Source organism: Cryptomeria japonica, chromosome 3, assembly GCF_030272615.1.
Source record: "Cryptomeria japonica chromosome 3, Sugi_1.0, whole genome shotgun sequence".
Lineage (NCBI taxonomy): Eukaryota > Viridiplantae > Streptophyta > Pinopsida > Cupressales > Cupressaceae > Cryptomeria > Cryptomeria japonica.
Window position 1 is genome coordinate 990,976,923 of NC_081407.1, and position 16,864 is coordinate 990,993,786.

General features: G+C 35.7%; 1 protein-coding gene across 1 annotated transcript; it reads right to left on the minus strand.

Annotated features, from left to right (window-relative positions):
* Nucleotides 1-755: 755 nt before the first annotated feature.
* On the minus strand, nucleotides 756-4,631 carry LOC131036778 (cysteine-rich receptor-like protein kinase 2). The gene is made up of 7 exons (XM_059217838.1): nucleotides 3,128-4,631; nucleotides 2,909-3,048; nucleotides 2,513-2,652; nucleotides 2,216-2,429; nucleotides 1,875-2,109; nucleotides 1,632-1,782; nucleotides 756-1,551 (listed from the first exon to the last, which is right to left on the minus strand). Exons 1-7 carry the CDS (start codon nucleotides 4,564-4,566, stop codon nucleotides 1,243-1,245), a joined length of 2,628 nt encoding a protein of 875 aa, XP_059073821.1. The 5' UTR covers nucleotides 4,567-4,631; the 3' UTR covers nucleotides 756-1,242.
* Nucleotides 4,632-16,864: the final 12,233 nt, after the last annotated feature.

Here is a 16,864-nt window from a genome sequence, read left to right on the forward strand (position 1 = left end):
TTTCAACATACCCCTACCAAGCTTGTGAGAATTGATTTGGAATAAATGAAGATAGATTTGAATATTTTTTATTGAAAATGTCAATGGTTTAGTTGTTGAATGAATTTGATAATAAATTTAAGGTAGGATACCTCATGAAGTCATTGCCAGCCTTCAAAACATCCAATACTATCTCATTCTTCCATGGAATTCTCTCCAAGGGTCCTTGTCATAGGAGAAGAGTAATATTGTAAAGCATCAAGCCATAGACATCTCTAGAAATCGACATACAGTGGTGATTCCAAATGCTCTAGGAGAATGCACAAAATTATAGCATCTAAATCTATCCCCCAATGCCTTTGAATGCCCAATGCCAGACTCACTTTCCAAATTACAAAATCTCCCAGAAATGGATTTGTCTGCCATTTTTTTGTCAGGTTCATGCTTCCAAATAGAACTGTTATAACATTGTTTGAGGGAAACCTTGACCTATATGGGCCAACAAATTATTCATTGTCTTCATGCCTAGAGTGGGCCTAGGGAAACCATTCGCAGCTGAAAAAAAATTGTCTTATCAATTGTTGGAATCATTTCTTTAATAATAGTGTCTTTAAAAATAGGAATGCTATGGAGGGATGATCTTTCAAGAAAACTACTGCATCTCTCAAACCTTTTTTCAAGGACTTATTATCCAAAATTTCATTATCAAGATATTGTCATTGAAAAAAAGAACGTTTCACACATCTTGTAAGTTCAAATTAACTTCCATTAATTCATATGTAGTTATCTTTACATTACAAATTCAATTTACTTATATTATACACAAATACTCTAACAAAGACAATTTTCTCGATCCTTTAAATAAACTACCCAAACTATATCTACTATCGATGTAACAATTGCACCTAGTTAGAATGCAAATGCTACTTTTATATTTCACTACTATAGAAACAATTGAATAGTGCCAACGAGGGAGACCCTTCACAGAAGAGGGATTGCAACATGAAAGCATTGACGAAATGTCAAACTGAACACACGGTGGAATCTCGTTGAATTTTCTTCAAATCAATCGACTTGTTTGAAACCTCTGGACTCCCTGAAATGTGGTGCACCAGAAAACGTATTGGACCTTCATACTTTGAGAGGACTTTAGATTTAGTTGGCCATAACTGCTAAGTCTTTTAACAGCCATGTTATTGTATCAGTTGTCTCCCATATAAAATTGACTACAGAGCATTAGCACAGGCTATTTAGGCAACTCGATTATCTCGGTTCAAAACTGCTATAGCTAAAATTATTGAAAGACAGAGGGTTGAAGGCTGTTGTTTCATGTGAGCCGACATTTAAATCCATAAAAGGAGGTTGAGCCGGGGCTGGAAGATTAGGGTTGTGCGAGATGAGCATTTGTACAACCTGGGCCATTGAAGGACGCAGTGCTGGAGAAGCCTGTGTGCAAAGAAGCCCAACGTGAACTGCACAGTACAACTGTTTCTCACCACCTTTCCCGCAGCTTTCCAGTATAATTGGATCTAGTGCTTTGGAAACAGTATTGGACATAAAATGCTTCCACATCTGAAACCCAATGAAATAAACATTACAATACTGCTATCAACATTTACAATTTGAAAAGGAATCAAGAATAAGAAGAATACTTCGTGGGAAAGAGATTGGATATCTTGGGTAGATTTGGAGTGATTATTTTTTCTGCCGCTCATAATTTCTAGAACAAGCACTCCAAAACTGAAAATATCTGCTTTCTCGGTTAATTGACCAAGCACGATATATTCAGGAGCCATGTAGCCTCTGCAAAATTGGAAAATGCTTAAAAATTTGAATAGATTTGAAACAATACAGAATAAAATAAGTCCTGGGATTTGTGCTTTAAATACACTTACAGAGTTCCTGCGATTCCTGTGCTTACATGAGTTTGACCTTCAGTAAAATGCCTCGCTAACCCAAAATCTGCAATCTTAGGTTTGAAATTTTGATCTAACAAGATATTGCTTGCTTTTATATCCCTGTGTATGATACGAATTTCAGATTCGTGGTGAAGATATGCTAACCCCGCTGCTGCTCCTACTATTATTTCAAACCTCTTCTCCCAGTTGAGGACTTTTCTGGAGATTGGATCTGCTTCAAAACAGAATTCATCCCATAAAAATAAACACAAGAGTAGGGTATTATAGTAATTATCTTCGGAGTAAAAAATCAATTTAGGTGGAGATAGAGCGGAAACCAAATAGATGGTAATCGAGGCTTTTATTGGGTAGGTATTCATAAACCAAGAGCCTTTCGGTATCCTTGACGCTGCATCCCAGCAATTTGACCAGATTCTTGTGCCGAACATTGCTTATCATGTTCACTTCGTTCAAAAATTCCTTCACACCACGGTCTTTGTTGAAGAATAAAAGCCTCTTTACAGCAATTTCCTTGTCATTTGGTAAAACTCCCTGTATTAAGAGACATATCATGAGGCTATCTATGGTAACAAAAGTGTATGCATGAATATATAGAGATTATCAGTAAATATTACCTTGTAAACCGAACCGAAAGCCCCCTGACCAAGTTTGTTTTCCTGATTGAAATTTCCTGTACAGCTTTGTAAAGTTTCGAATTTGTATCTCAGTCTCAACTCGGGCATAGCTCCATAAGCTGCAACGGAGATATCTTCATCTGATTGATAAAAATGCCCATATATTAGGACTCATCGATTCTATGATTTTGAAATAAAACCCCTAAACATAAAAAATAAATTCACAGCTGTTTCCAAAATCATTTTGTACAGTATTTTATTTCACACAGAAGCAGGGGAGAGGCGGTGGAAGTTCAACATACAATTGTTGCATGACATTTCGTGCATAATCTGTTATTTCATGTTAATGTAAGGAAATTGTATTAATCTGAATACTAATTACAAAGAGATACTGACCTTTTTGTTGTAGATCAACATTCCTGTTTAACCAATTTGTTTTCCTCCCCTTACGGAGGACCACTGCTAATGCCATGAACATGCTAGCTGTTCCAGATATGCTGTGAACAGGATTATTAGAAGGGTTCGGCGTTTGCTTCCTACGCAAAAAAACATTTTAGTCGGTTAGGAATACAAAATTTCAAGTGCAGGCGTTAGGACAATTATAAAAATTCCAACCCACCTGAAGAATCTTCCCCATGAAAAAAATTGACAGTCAAATAGCGCAGATAGCAGCAGCCAGAGACGAAGTGTCCCCCAAGAGCGCCTTGGCTGCAATTATTGAGGTATTTGGATGCTTCAACTAGACACTGCTTGCACGCTTCCATATCGATATCTCTCGCACACTGTGCAAGGGAGTAAATTTTTTGAGACGAGTTCGTCACTGCATCATCTACGCTTTTGCTGAAACCTTTGTTAGCGGTAACTCTTTCCACAAGTTTAGGGAGAATAGTGAAAAGAATTGAATCGAACTTCCTTACCTCAGGACTGTTTATGTTCTGACACTCAACTGCAGTGCCTTTCTTACAATCGAGACTAGAATAAAAATTGTAAGTCTCATACCTCACAAAACACCCGCTTAGAATATTGACTGCAGAATTTCCCCGACAAGTTTGGAGCAGGTTTTGTCCGGCAAGGAAAACACACTGGCTACATTCATCGGCGCTCATGTCTCTCCGGCACTGAGCCAGGCCATAAATTGTATCTCTGTGTGAAAAATTAGCATACCCTGTTTTAGCGACATCTCTAGCCAATGAATCGACAACTAGTTTCAAATCGCTTTTAGACGCGCTCTGCATTTGATCATTATTGCACACATTTTGAACAACTCTGGACTCTGACTGAATCGCCTGCGAGGAAGAAAGAGCTGCAAGATGAAAGAAACTGTAATTTTCGACACGTAGGAAGCAATTCAAGGTAAAAACTTGAGCTCCAGGAATTTCGCCAGGCAGCTCAGAAAAGATGGTGTCATAAAGACCTTCAAGGCACTGTTTACAGTCTTGGAATTTCAGGTCGCGCCAGCATTGTGCCAGAGAATATATTGTCAAAGCAGGAGATTCTACGACCTCTAAATTAGCACTGAAACTATTGCCCGAATTCACTGCTTGACTAACGAGGCCAGCTAAGGACTTTGCAAGTGTCGCATTAGGGATCGTTTGGTTTCCACTAGTCAAGTACTTTTGAGTGCCACTCTTTGCTAATGTTGAATAGAATCTGTAATTAGCGTATCGGAGGAAGCAACCGTCCAATAAAATGGATGCGGAAACATAGGAGAAACACTGACTGAGGAGAACCTGCTTGGCAAATGAAACGCATTCTCTGCAGTCAGAGGGATTCATGTCTCCTCGGCACTGAACAAGACCGTAAATTTCGAGCCCCTCCGATTCATCTCCATACGAGGAAAGGTTGAAGCCTGTCTCAGGAGCATTTGCAACTAATGAATCAACAACTCTCTGCCGGATTGTTTGAAAAGTGACCCCAATTCCCTTTATTTTCTCGCACACTGCTCCGCTACCAACAATCATTGTCTGTGGGTCTGCTGCTGCTAATGAAGCCAATAAAACCAAGGAAAGGAAAAAAATCTGCAGAATACCGAATTTGTATAACATATTCACCATCCCTCGGTATTTTCAATACACAGAGAGCTGAAAGGAGAGTTTTTTTTTTTGGATATGCAATTTGCACTTTGTAGATCATGGTAATTTTGTGACATAGAAAACAAGAAAAATTAAAGCGTTGAATTTTCATTGGCATGAGAGAGGGCCAGGTCCAGCCGACAAATTGACTTGACTCAAAGACTTTTTAAGAGCGTTGAATTGTCAATGGCCTTTTCGTATGAGATACGCGGCCAAGACCAAACGACAAATTGACCGAGTTAACGAACTTTTTATAATCAGAAGTGGCCAGGATCAAACCACAAATTCATTAACTTCATCGATTAAACTAAATCGCTATTCAAAAACAAAACCTGCTAGGAAACTACCAAACAAGAACAAACCCGGCTGGAAGTCAAAACAAAAAACTATGGAAATCTTGTACACGCATTTAAGCAGGCTGGTATCTACAGTAGTTGCATCCTTAAAAGTTGAGGTTGAAATGCAGCATGAATTGATTGCAGACCGACCCAAATGTATATGAGGAACGACTTTCTTAGTTTTAGGTATCAACAATTGACATGTCATAAAAGCAGGGTAAAGATTATATCAGTAGATTTTTACAATCCATTAGTCTATCTAAGTACAAGCTTTTGGATTTGGTTGTGTGAGTTTTTTTGCATCAACGTTTCTCCTTGTGCTCTCTTCAATCATCGTGATGTCACAGAGTGTGATCCGAAACGCTGATGCGAAAAAACTCACACAATCAAATCCAAAATCTCATATTTAGATTATATCAATTTCTCTTTCTAACAATTAATTTAAAGGGAAAGTTGAAAACTGACCTAGCTCGCTCATAGTCGTTGGATGGATGAGGAGATAAAAGGATTTTGATGGGGTTCATAAAATTAGAATTAGGTATTTTAGAAATCGGCATTTTAGTGACATTTTAATGATCTTATATTATAGAGGGTATTGATGGCATAGACACTCATCGTTGGTGTACAAATGTATAACATTGGCAAGTATAGGATCAATAATGGATGATGATGTTATAATTGTTGTGTGACATTTTCATACCTGCCCTTTCTCTACTAGGGGAGAGGGCCCTATACATGCACACCCTATCTTCACGCTTCTCAAAAATCATATGTGGACATTTCAAAATTTTCTCAAGTTTACACAACATCTTACTTGTCAAGTCCCCTACTTAAAACAAGATTTCAAGTCGACATGCTCAAATATGATGCCACATCAGCATGCATTTTTGTGAAGGTGTCCAAAATGGTCCCAAATTGTCATAAGACCCATAGGTGTGCACTAAGTCATGTTTACTTGTGCGCTGATGTGGCATCACATCACTCGTTATTTTTTGAATTTTAGAGGTACTTGTTTGGGGATAGGCATTGAAGTGACATTTTTAGTGCACCACTATTGGTCTCATTTTGCCTAAGTACTTTAGCATGTATTGGTACCCTATCACCTATTGGTCCATCTCCCCTAGGCGATGGTAGATAGAGACAAAATTTCATTATAGAGAAACATTTTATTCAATTTGATGGGAAAAATATTTAAAATTGTTCAAATTTATAGAGGATTTGGGAGTTCTTTTTAATTTAGGAAAATATTACAAATCGTTCAAATTTATAGAGGATTTGAGAGTTTTTAAAAATTTATAGAGGATTTGAGAGTTTTTAAAAATTTATAAAGGATTTGGGAGTTCTTTTTAATTTAGTCAAAATATTATATTAGAAATTCATTATTATTGAAGATAATTATTTAATGATGGTAAGGTAAATTATTTATTCCAACACTACCCTTAATTTCTATTGCTAATTGTTCCAACATCCACAATGTTCAAATTTTGTCTTAGATGCTCAAAATTCTCTTTTACCAATGCCTCTGTGTGTTAGTAGATGCTTAGCATGTATTACAGTGTTAGGATAGTTAGGTTGAGTGGTTGGAGATTAGTTAAATTAACTCTCCTAACTTTTCATATACATATATTAACATATATATAGATATGTATACATGTATGCATACATGTATATATGTATATATATACATGTATGCATACATGTATATATGTATATATATACATGTATATGTATATGTATGTATATATATACATACATGTATACATATACATACATGTATACATATACATATACATATACATATACATATATACATATACATACATATATACATATATATATATACATATACATATATACATATACATACATATATATATATATATATATATATATATATATATGTATGTATATGTATATGTATATGTGTGTGTGTGTGTATATATATATATATATATATGTATATGTATATGTATATGTATATGTATATGTGTGTGTGTGTGTATATATATATGTATATGTATATGTATATGTATCTGTATCTGTATCTGTATCTGTATCTGTATATGTGTATATGTGTATGTGTGTGTGTGTGTGAGCGTGTGCGTGTGTGTGTGCGCACGCGTGCACATATCAAATAAAATATATACCAAGTTTTCAGCACTCTATCTCATTTGGTATCAGAGTAGCTTAAAACAATGCAAATGTAATTTGTAATGGTTAGTGGGGATGGCATTCACTAGTTGTAACATGCAAACTAAGAATCAAACCCATTCACAACTACTTACATTTAGGAAATAACCCATAGGCCCAACTACAAACCTATGGTAGAGATGGGTGCAATGGTTGATTATTTCCTTTTCGTTGTTCATTGTTGTAATTGGATAAGATAAAATGATTAAATGCAAGAACTAGGGATAAAGATGCAAACTTGAGAATAATCAGCATAAATAGTAAACTGCGGATCAAATATGTAGACCCTAAGTTCAAATCTAGATATGGGAATCGGAAAGGTTCCTATTGTAGAAGTTGATGATCAACCACAAGAGGCAAGAATCATCTATGAGCAAAACACCTGTCACATAAAAGAGATCAAGCAAAGATTGTATGCTCTATAACAACTAGAAAATTATGTATTATTGCACAAAGAATGATTGAGATACATTACAATGAATGAATCCTTATAAAGGATGAATGAAACCCTAGGTACAAACCCTAATGCTAAAATTAGGAGAATTAAAGAAATGTAAGTATGAGTTAAATTAAGCTCAACCACATGCTAGAACTAATGCTAGAAAAGTGAACTCTAGATAATAAAAAGCACCTAAGTTTACCTTAAGTGAAAAAGTAATAAAGGACCTAATTAATAAATAATTAGATAATGTGTCCTAATTACTCCAACACCCCCCTTAAGATTAACTTAGGGATAAGCTAAAAATCTAATGATGAATGCAAAATGCATGCATAAATAAGTCCTGACAACTAGGCTTGATCTGGTATTCATGTACAAATCAATGTGAAGAACACTAATGAAGTCTCTCTAAATAGAGAAAGGGAGAAAAACAACATGGAAAAAAATCCCTAGATTCAAAAGAGAGAGATGCAATAAAAAAGGTACTACATGTGACTAAGATGAAGGACTCAAGATGCCCCCCCCCCCCAAAAAAAAGAAAAAACTGAATTGGTCATAGAAGTATGTAATGAATACCCCCTCACAGGAGAGAAAATAAGAGACAATTTATCCCCCCATAAGAGAGAATCTCTAATGCCAAAAATGTAGGCTCGAGGACGAATGCTGATGAAGATCCAAGAGCGGCAAACCAAATTCCTTCCCTTGGGAAGAAACAAATCCATGAAGGGAGATGGAAGGAAAAGTCTCATGATGTGTGTCATGGAAGACTTCTCAACTGTCCAATTGTTTGATTCAAAAGATTCCAAATCAACTTAAAGAAATCTAAACAACTGTGAAGATAGCTGTTGAGAAACCTCTAAAGGCACTAAAGATGGGATGACAGGAATTCTCAAACTGCCATCAAGGAGGAATGGAATATACGCAATCATGTCCCTAATGTCTAGAGTGTGTGAAGTATTAAACAATGTTGCAATATCTAGCAAGTACTCATACCACTCTGCTAAAACTAGAATAGAAGAATCAACCTACTAAATTAAACTAATCTCTGAAGAAGTATGAGGTGGAGGAGGATCAAAACAAGTCTCAGGAACCACTATGGGTGACTGAATATATTCAAGTGACCAAACCTCTCCTTATATTTTTGCTCCATTCTTGATGCATGAGAGGTAGGACTAGTCAATGGAGCTACATGCTCAATGCGAGCAAAATGAGGACTTATAAAACCATGATGGATGATCAACACTGCCAACTTCAACAATCTCTCTACTATGCATATCTTTGATGAGCATTGAATCAAGAGTGAACTCAACTGTCTTGCTTGTCCTACTGTGAGTAATCTAGTAGATGGAAAGAAGATTGGAAGATAATGCAAGGACACAAAGAACATTATTGAATGTGCCACCATCAACCTCAATAGAACCACTCCCATTAACACTAATGTAAGCATTATTACCCATCAAAATCTGTGGAAATGCATGATGCTCAAAATAAGAGAACATACCCTTTGATGATACCATATGAGGTGAGGCCCCTAAATTTAGAAGCCACTTAGAGGATTGAGAATGTGTCGATACAAAGAGAGAATGGTATATCATCTTGTCTTCACTACGTGCCATAGATGAAGACCTAGAATGTCCAATTCCTCAAGTGGTGGAAGAGGATGCAATAGATGAAGGTGACTAAATAATATATTATTCTGAAGAAATTATTTAAATTCATCAATTGGCTTTGCATAACACTAATTCTCATCATGTCCTATCTTGATGCAATAAGCACACTTAGGCTTGTCCTCCCTAGATGAAGACCTCTTGGAAGAGGTGGAAGAATCTGAATTATGTCCATGTGACTCTAAAGCTAGATGAGTAGATTGTGTACCTATGTTATTCTACTTATTTTGTTTCCATATAGGTGTAGGAGTCTTAGAAAAAAAAGGCTTGAGATTGAGAACTAGAAACTTAATCAAGTTGTGATAGCTTGGCTTTTTCCTATGTCAAGCTCTCACAAAACAGCTCAAATGAAGGCATAGTGAATGTGGTACCCAAATCATTTATGGTGGAACGAAATCTTGAATTAAAGAACTTAAATTGGCCTCAAACCTTGGACAAAATTAGGAAGATGCACTCCTTGCCGGTCTTCTGCTTGCCACAACCTTATAACTCTGATATGATAGATTTGAACTTCTATGAAAAGTCCTCAATGTTAGGAAATGAAGCAGGTTTCAATGATGTCAAATTTGTCTCTAACTGAAGTGCATGAAACTCATTAATACCCCTCAAAAAAATGCTCAAATTTGAGCCACGTAGCCCTAGGACTGGTGTAAGAATCAATATGAAACTAGAGACTTTATGAAATCTATAGGCCAATCAAACCCATAGCCTAATCCATCTTGTCCCTAAGCTCAAAGCTTTGAAAATCACTAGTCAAGTTGAGCCAAGTCTCATTTAAACAAGATTGTAAATCCATAGACCAAAGCAATTCAAATGGTCATTGTAGTCTTCCAACTATGATAGTTATGAGGGGTGAATTTCTCAATAGAAGGATCCACTATCAAGCTAGGGTTAGAGAAATATAGGAATTTGAAAGATGATGATTCTACCCCCCATAGCAAGAAAATGAACCCTTTTGCACTTTTATAAGCTAAAAATAAAAAAATCAAGAAATTACAAAAACTGAGATCATTGAGTACCTAGTGAATATTCTACAAAATTTGACTGCATATCTAAATAGAGGACTTTGGGAGTTTTTTGACAATATGCGAAAGTCTAAAAATGGAGTTTGTTTGCTTAAGTTATGTCTTCAGAAGTGAAAAACTAAAGGCTAACTTTGGAGGCTTGGTATGAGAAATTGGTGCAGAATCTGATCAAACCACTTCCATGAGCATATTGGTGTTGGAACCAGATTTTTAACGATATCTTGTTTTCCCAATTTTTACTCTATATGATGAAGTTATAAGCAAAAAACTAAAGGTACATTTTTGGGCAAACTAGGGCTAAAAATAGAGAAACTCTACTGAATTTAGAGGGCCACCTTTTTAGAGGTAATATGCCAAAATTAGTGGGTTGGCGCTGATGTCACATTTGTAACTACTTTTTGTAGGCCTACACATGGCGTCATGGTACAATTTTACCAAGATTTGACCTTTTTGAAGGTAGCTTTTGAAATTCTCATGCCTCCCTTTGAATTTTGATAAAAAAAATACAATTTTTTTTAAAACTAGAAAAGGCCAATGAAAGAAAAAAATTAACCAACACTAAATTTTTATAGACCATGATACACACAAGTATGGTCGTACAAATTTGTATAGAAATTAAAACCCACAAAAGAATCACAATTTTTTTTGCTTGTGGCAGATTTTCACGTTTGCATAGACATTTCTAGGGTTGTCGACTACTTTAAGTGTGATGGTAAGTTCAGTTTCGCTCCACGATGCCCATATTTTTTTATGGATGATGAATGTTTTCTTGATTTTTGTGCCCTTGACCAACTTGACCCAGCTTTTTAATTTCTTAAATTTTGATGAAACGACGATTGATCTTTGGGTTTTTTGATGCTATGAACATGATGGCAACCTCTGTTTGAGCCCAATATGCATTAAAAAGTTACCCCTAGTTGGATCCCTCAAGCACACGAACATGAACCTGGCATATTTGATGCTTTGATACCATGTATATGTTTATGAACAACCACAAGAGCCAAGAATCATTTGCAAGCAAAACACCTATCACACAAAAGCGATCAAGGAAATACGGTATACTCTATAACAACCTGAGAATTTTGTATTATTGCACAAAGAATGATTAAGATACATTACAATGAATGAATGAATCCTTACAAAGGATGAATGAAACCCTAGGTGAAAAACCTAAAGCTAAAATTAGGAGAATTAAAGAAATGCAATGTAGGAGCTAAATTAAGATCAACTACATACTAGAACTAACGCTAGAAAAGAAAACTCTAGATAATAAAAAGCACTTAAGTTTATCTTAAGTGAAAAAGTAATGAAGGACCTAATTAATAAATAATTAGATAATGTTTCCTAATTACTCCAACACCCATGTCTACAATTTGAGCTCGGAAGTGTTGGACCATGGGGCTAGGTGACCTAACCCTGAAGGTGTTAGATGCAGTTATTGGAAACAAATTGCAGATCAAAATGTCACTCAGAATATCCTCCAAAATTTTCGTCAAAGAAGCATCAGATATTGTTCAACAATTTCCATTGTCTAGGTTTTTCTGCTTCTTCAAAATCTAGTTCTCTTTGCCTCAGTCTACATTTTTGGATCTATATTCCATCTCTGCTAAATCTAAAACATGCATACACAAGAGAGAAAAAATCTTGTTGGGTTGATTGGGGTTTGCCTAAGTCAAACGTCGGGTTTGGAATTAACCCTATACTAATGAACGAATAGAAAAGAGAACTCACCCTTGTAGGGCAGATGTTAGATCTGGAAATAAATGTTGAATTGAAATGTGATACCTTCCTTTATGAATCTCCTTTGCCCTGAAGTCTTCATAAAAACTCTGATGTTGCTATGTAGAACTCATGCATGCCTTCATATTTAAATTTGAATATTTGACCTCTCCTTCATTGCCTTAATGGTTCTTGGTTGCTTCCTCAATTGAAATGATTGATGTGGAATGAATTCCTTGATTAGAGATATTTCAAATGAGGGGGTAAAGACTTGTTTTATACCTATCCTCATGAAACATTTTGAAAATTATGAAGAATGTCAACGTCAAGTTTCATTGCCCGCTCAACAATTTCTGATTGTTGAAGGATTCAAATTTTGGCCCAATTGGCTTGGATTATGCTGCCTAGCATCCTAGTCTAGGAGAAATAAATAGGGTACTAGGAACCCTAGTCTATTCCTTTTGGATTTGCCAGAGGTCAAGAAGTCAAATAAGAGAGTAGAGACCACAAATTTGGCACTAGTGTGAGTATAATCAGGCATAATCAGTGCATAGAAGGTACAAACACTAAAGATAGGAAAAGTAAGCATGGAATTGTATGAGGGTAGAATTTACAACACTACATTTAGCCTCCACTTCAGCAAGAGTATCAACTTACTCTCATACTCTTGATATAGTATAAAATAGCATCAAAAGACCTTCATCAAAATATTAAAGAGACAAGAAACACCAAAACCTCAACGACTTAGGATCTCGTCAATTAAAAACATCAAGATAAAAGGAGAAACACTTGAAGAGAAGTAAAGAACATGTGTCTTCTAGGTCTAGTAAGGAACTACTTACTATGAGCCATATACGAAGAGAGAGAGAGAGAGAGAGAGAGAGAGAGAGAGAGAGAGAGAGAGAGAGAGAGAGAGAGAGAGAGAGAGAGAGAGAGAGAGAGAGAGAGAGAGAGAGAGAGAGAGAGAGAGAGAGAGAGAGAGATGACTTCTTGGGCTAGTAAGGATCTGCTTACTATGAGTCATGTTAACACAAAGAAAGATAACAAATCAAAAACTCATTTTGCTAAATAATATGACAAAAACTCGACTGCAAAATGGGTGTTGCAACATGCACCAAGCACAAAGATTACAAAATAAAGGCTCAACTTGAAAAGTAATCCCATCATATCATGGTGTGTCACTCATCTAAGACTGTAAGAAATCTCAAGACATGCACAAAACTTGCATGTATGCAACATGTCTACATGTGAAGCACTATCATAAATTGCCATAAGAATCTTCAAACTTGGGTGACTACCTTACATGCAATTGTATTCCTCAACATGCAAGCACCCTCATGCATGCAACAACCTTTCATGCACATATGCCTATCTTTAGGTATAGCCAATTGTCATAATTTGTCATAGGTTGTTGTAATTTGTCATAAGTAGATGTGTCATATCTGTCATAGATTTTGTCATAAATTTTTCATTACATGTCACATGGCATTTACATATCAATAATCCAATATCCTCTAAGTGGGTCACCTACTTCCTCGTGTGAGGACAAAAACTCCATGTCACTTTCCCAGTAGGATGAAAAGTCATCATACCAACTCCCACAAGATAATGAAATAGTATGTGTGCAAACAAAATTATACAGTAGGCTAAGAAAATTAAATCAAATATTAAATAATGAATCCAATTATCGATGTTAGGACTTGGAAAGGTTGAGAAAACTTAATCTCAACAAATATTTCAACACCTGTACTTTCCATATATCAAATTTGCCATTTTGGGGATGGAAAGATAGTTCATTTTACTCCTTATGATGTGACTATTTGATAATTACAAGATCTTGAGAAGGTGGTTTCTACAAGGACAACAAACCAAGAGGGCTATTTGCATAGGTTTGATGGATTTGAGTCTTCATCAAGCTCATCACTTAATGATCACATGTAGATTTTATGAACAATCTTTGACATGAACAATTTGGGCACTTGAAATACATATATCTTCAATAGATAAGGACACAAAACTTGGTGAACGGTCTTCTTAGGATTCCTTATACAAAGGGAGTTTATCGAGGTTGTGTTCTTGTAAAATATCATTGGGCTCCCTTTCCTAAGGGTATGGCCACACTTGCTAATACACCCCTAGATTTGGTTCATAGTAATCTTATGCCATTCTCAACTCCTTCATTTTCAAGAGTCAAGTATGTGCTCACTTTTATTGATGAATTCTCACAACACACATGGGTGTACTTTTTAAGTACAAGAGTGAGGTTATTAACACTTTGAAGAGATTTAAATAATTTTGGAGAAGCAATTATTTATTTTCCTTTGATGGATACACTAAAATAATGGGGTGGAGTATGTCAATCAGGAATTTCAATATTTTTGTAGTGAGCATGGTATTTTTCATCAGCACATAGTTTCTTATAGTCCTAAAAAAATGATGTGGTCAATAGAAAAAAAAAAGACTTTGTGGAAGGTGGCCAATTGGATGGTTCAATCTAGGTCCATGGCTCTAGCCTTTTGGGCCAAAGCTATTAATTATGCCAACTATATTGTAAATTGCATGCTTCACAAGGCAGTGTGAAATATGATGTCCAAGGAGGCTTGGTCCCATTTCAAGTCTAATGTATACTTCTTTAGAGCATTTTTTAGTGAGGCTTGGGAATTTATTTTGGATGATTGGTGAAAAGAAATGGAGAAGAGTCAACAAGTTATTTTTGTTGGCTATTATGAGGATGTGAAGGCTTATAGATTGTTTGATCCTAATACATGAGAGGCTAACTATTATTGTGATGTTCAATTTGATAAGTTCTTCACATAGATAGATTGTACATTCATAACTACCTACTCAAACTTCATCACTTGAGGATGTCTTGCTTCTTGAGGATGATTCTAATGATAGTCTTGAACCACCTCTTCTAGATCCACAAAATAGGCCACAATGAGCTCGTACTACTTTTGAGGAGGTTGGTCCTCCTATTTGTGATCCAATAGAAACTTGTTGCACTAGTTCACAGACTTCAAGTGTTCATATTTTGAGTCATGTTGTTTTAGTAGATTCTCAAAGTTTTCAAATGCATTAAGTATTCCTAAGTAGGAGAGTCTTGTGGCTAAGGAGTATTCCTCTTTGATCATGAATCGTACTTGGGATCTTGTTCTTCTTCCTAAGGGAAGAAAGTTGGTTCGATACAAGTGGGTTTATTGTACCAAATATAGAACATATGCTTCTATTGACAAGTACAAGGCTCATCTTATTGCAATGGGGCTTATATAAGTTGAGTACATTAACTATTTTGAGACCTTTTCTCATGTTGCCAGTATGAATTCCATCATCTTATACTCTCCCTAGCTACATCTTAGGGATGGTTAGCATATAGAATGGATTTGAAGAGTGTTTTTTTTCATTGGGGTCTTCATGAGGGGATCTAAATTGAGAAACAACCTCATTTTGTGCAAGATTCTTCACTCATTTGTTAGCTTCATCGTTCATTATATGGTCTCAAACAAGCCCCCTAGGCTAGGTATGAGGAGATGGATAGTTTTATACTTGTATTTTCACATGATGCCATTTAAATCCTACCATTTATATTCATATACATGGGGAATATCTTCTAATTATTATGCTTTATATTGATGATTGGATTCTTACAAGGAGTTCTATTTCCATGATTCAGAGTACTCATAGGGAAATGATGCATCATTTGGATATTATTTACCTTTGTCTTTTCCATTATTTCCTTTGTCTTTAGGTTTAATAGACTTCTGAGGGGATTTTTCATTTTTCGACAAAAGTATGCTCTAGATTTGCTTCAAATATTTGGCATGGTTGATTGCAATCTTGTCCCCACTCCTTTTAAGTCAAGTGTTGAAATATCTAACAAATGCATTATTCCTCCAATTGATGCTACTTTATATTGATAATTGGCTGGCAATCTATTGTACTTGACACATAGTCATCTTGGTATGTCCTTTACAATTGGACTTGTCTCTCATTTCTTTAGAGATTCTCATCAAGAGCTTCTCAGTTTGTGGGTTTCTCTTACTTAAACTGGTTTGGTGATGTTAATGATCAAAAGTCCACTTTTGGCTTTTTCTTTTGCCTTGGTTATGTTCCAATGACATGGTCATGAAAGAAGAAAACTACTATTTCATTATCATCAACAAAGGTCGAGTATCAAAATGCATTATTGGCTAGTCAAGAGATACTTTGGCTTCATCAATTGATGACCAATTTTGGATTCCCTCATGATCATCCCACTACTCTTTGGTGTGATAACTTCCTATTTCACACAACTTGTGGAGCATTAACATAGTAAGAAAATTGAGATTCACATGCTCTTCATCAAGCAAATCATATAGGATGGTGTTCTCAACTTGGAGTACTTGTCTATGGAGTAACAATTTGTGGACATATTCACTAAACCTTTGGCATCACCTCATTATGTTCAATTGTGATTGATTCTTGGAGTGAAGGAATTTTTTGTGGGTGATCTTCTCGATCCCTTCACTTTTCAAATAAATTCTTTGTATGTTTTGTCTCCTCAAGTGAGGATTTTCTCCTTTTATTCATTTGTGAGAGCTTATTTGTACAAAGGTACATCATCAAGCCTTGTTATCAAGACCCGTCTTTTGCATCCTTCCATTAGTTAGTTCCTCCCTAAGTTGCACTTAAGGGGGTTGTTGCTATGAAAAGGGTTATTCACTAACCAATTTCCTTCTATGACCTACTCACACCTTATTAGTTAAGTTTGTTTAGTTAGGTTCAAGAGAAATATTTACATCCCTATCTATATTTGTCTCATTACATATGATTACGCCACTTGTCTTGATCCTATGCCTTCTTAGTTTTGACCTTGGCATTACAAGAAATGAACCTCTTTCAAATGGCAACACATATTATATCATG

Excerpts from the sequence above, each read along its gene's own strand:
- LOC131036778 (XM_059217838.1), bottom strand. The coding sequence starts at position 4,566 with ATGGTGAATATGTTATACAAATTCGGTATTCTGCAGATTTTTTTCCTT. Across the intron at positions 3,049-3,127 it reads GGGGAAGATTCTTCAGGTGG|GAAGCAAACGCCGAACCCTT; the intron begins GTTGGAATTTTT and ends TTTTTTGCGTAG. Across the intron at positions 2,110-2,215 it reads CCTCGATTACCATCTATTTG|ATCCAATCTCCAGAAAAGTC; the intron begins GTTTCCGCTCTA and ends GTTTTGAAGCAG.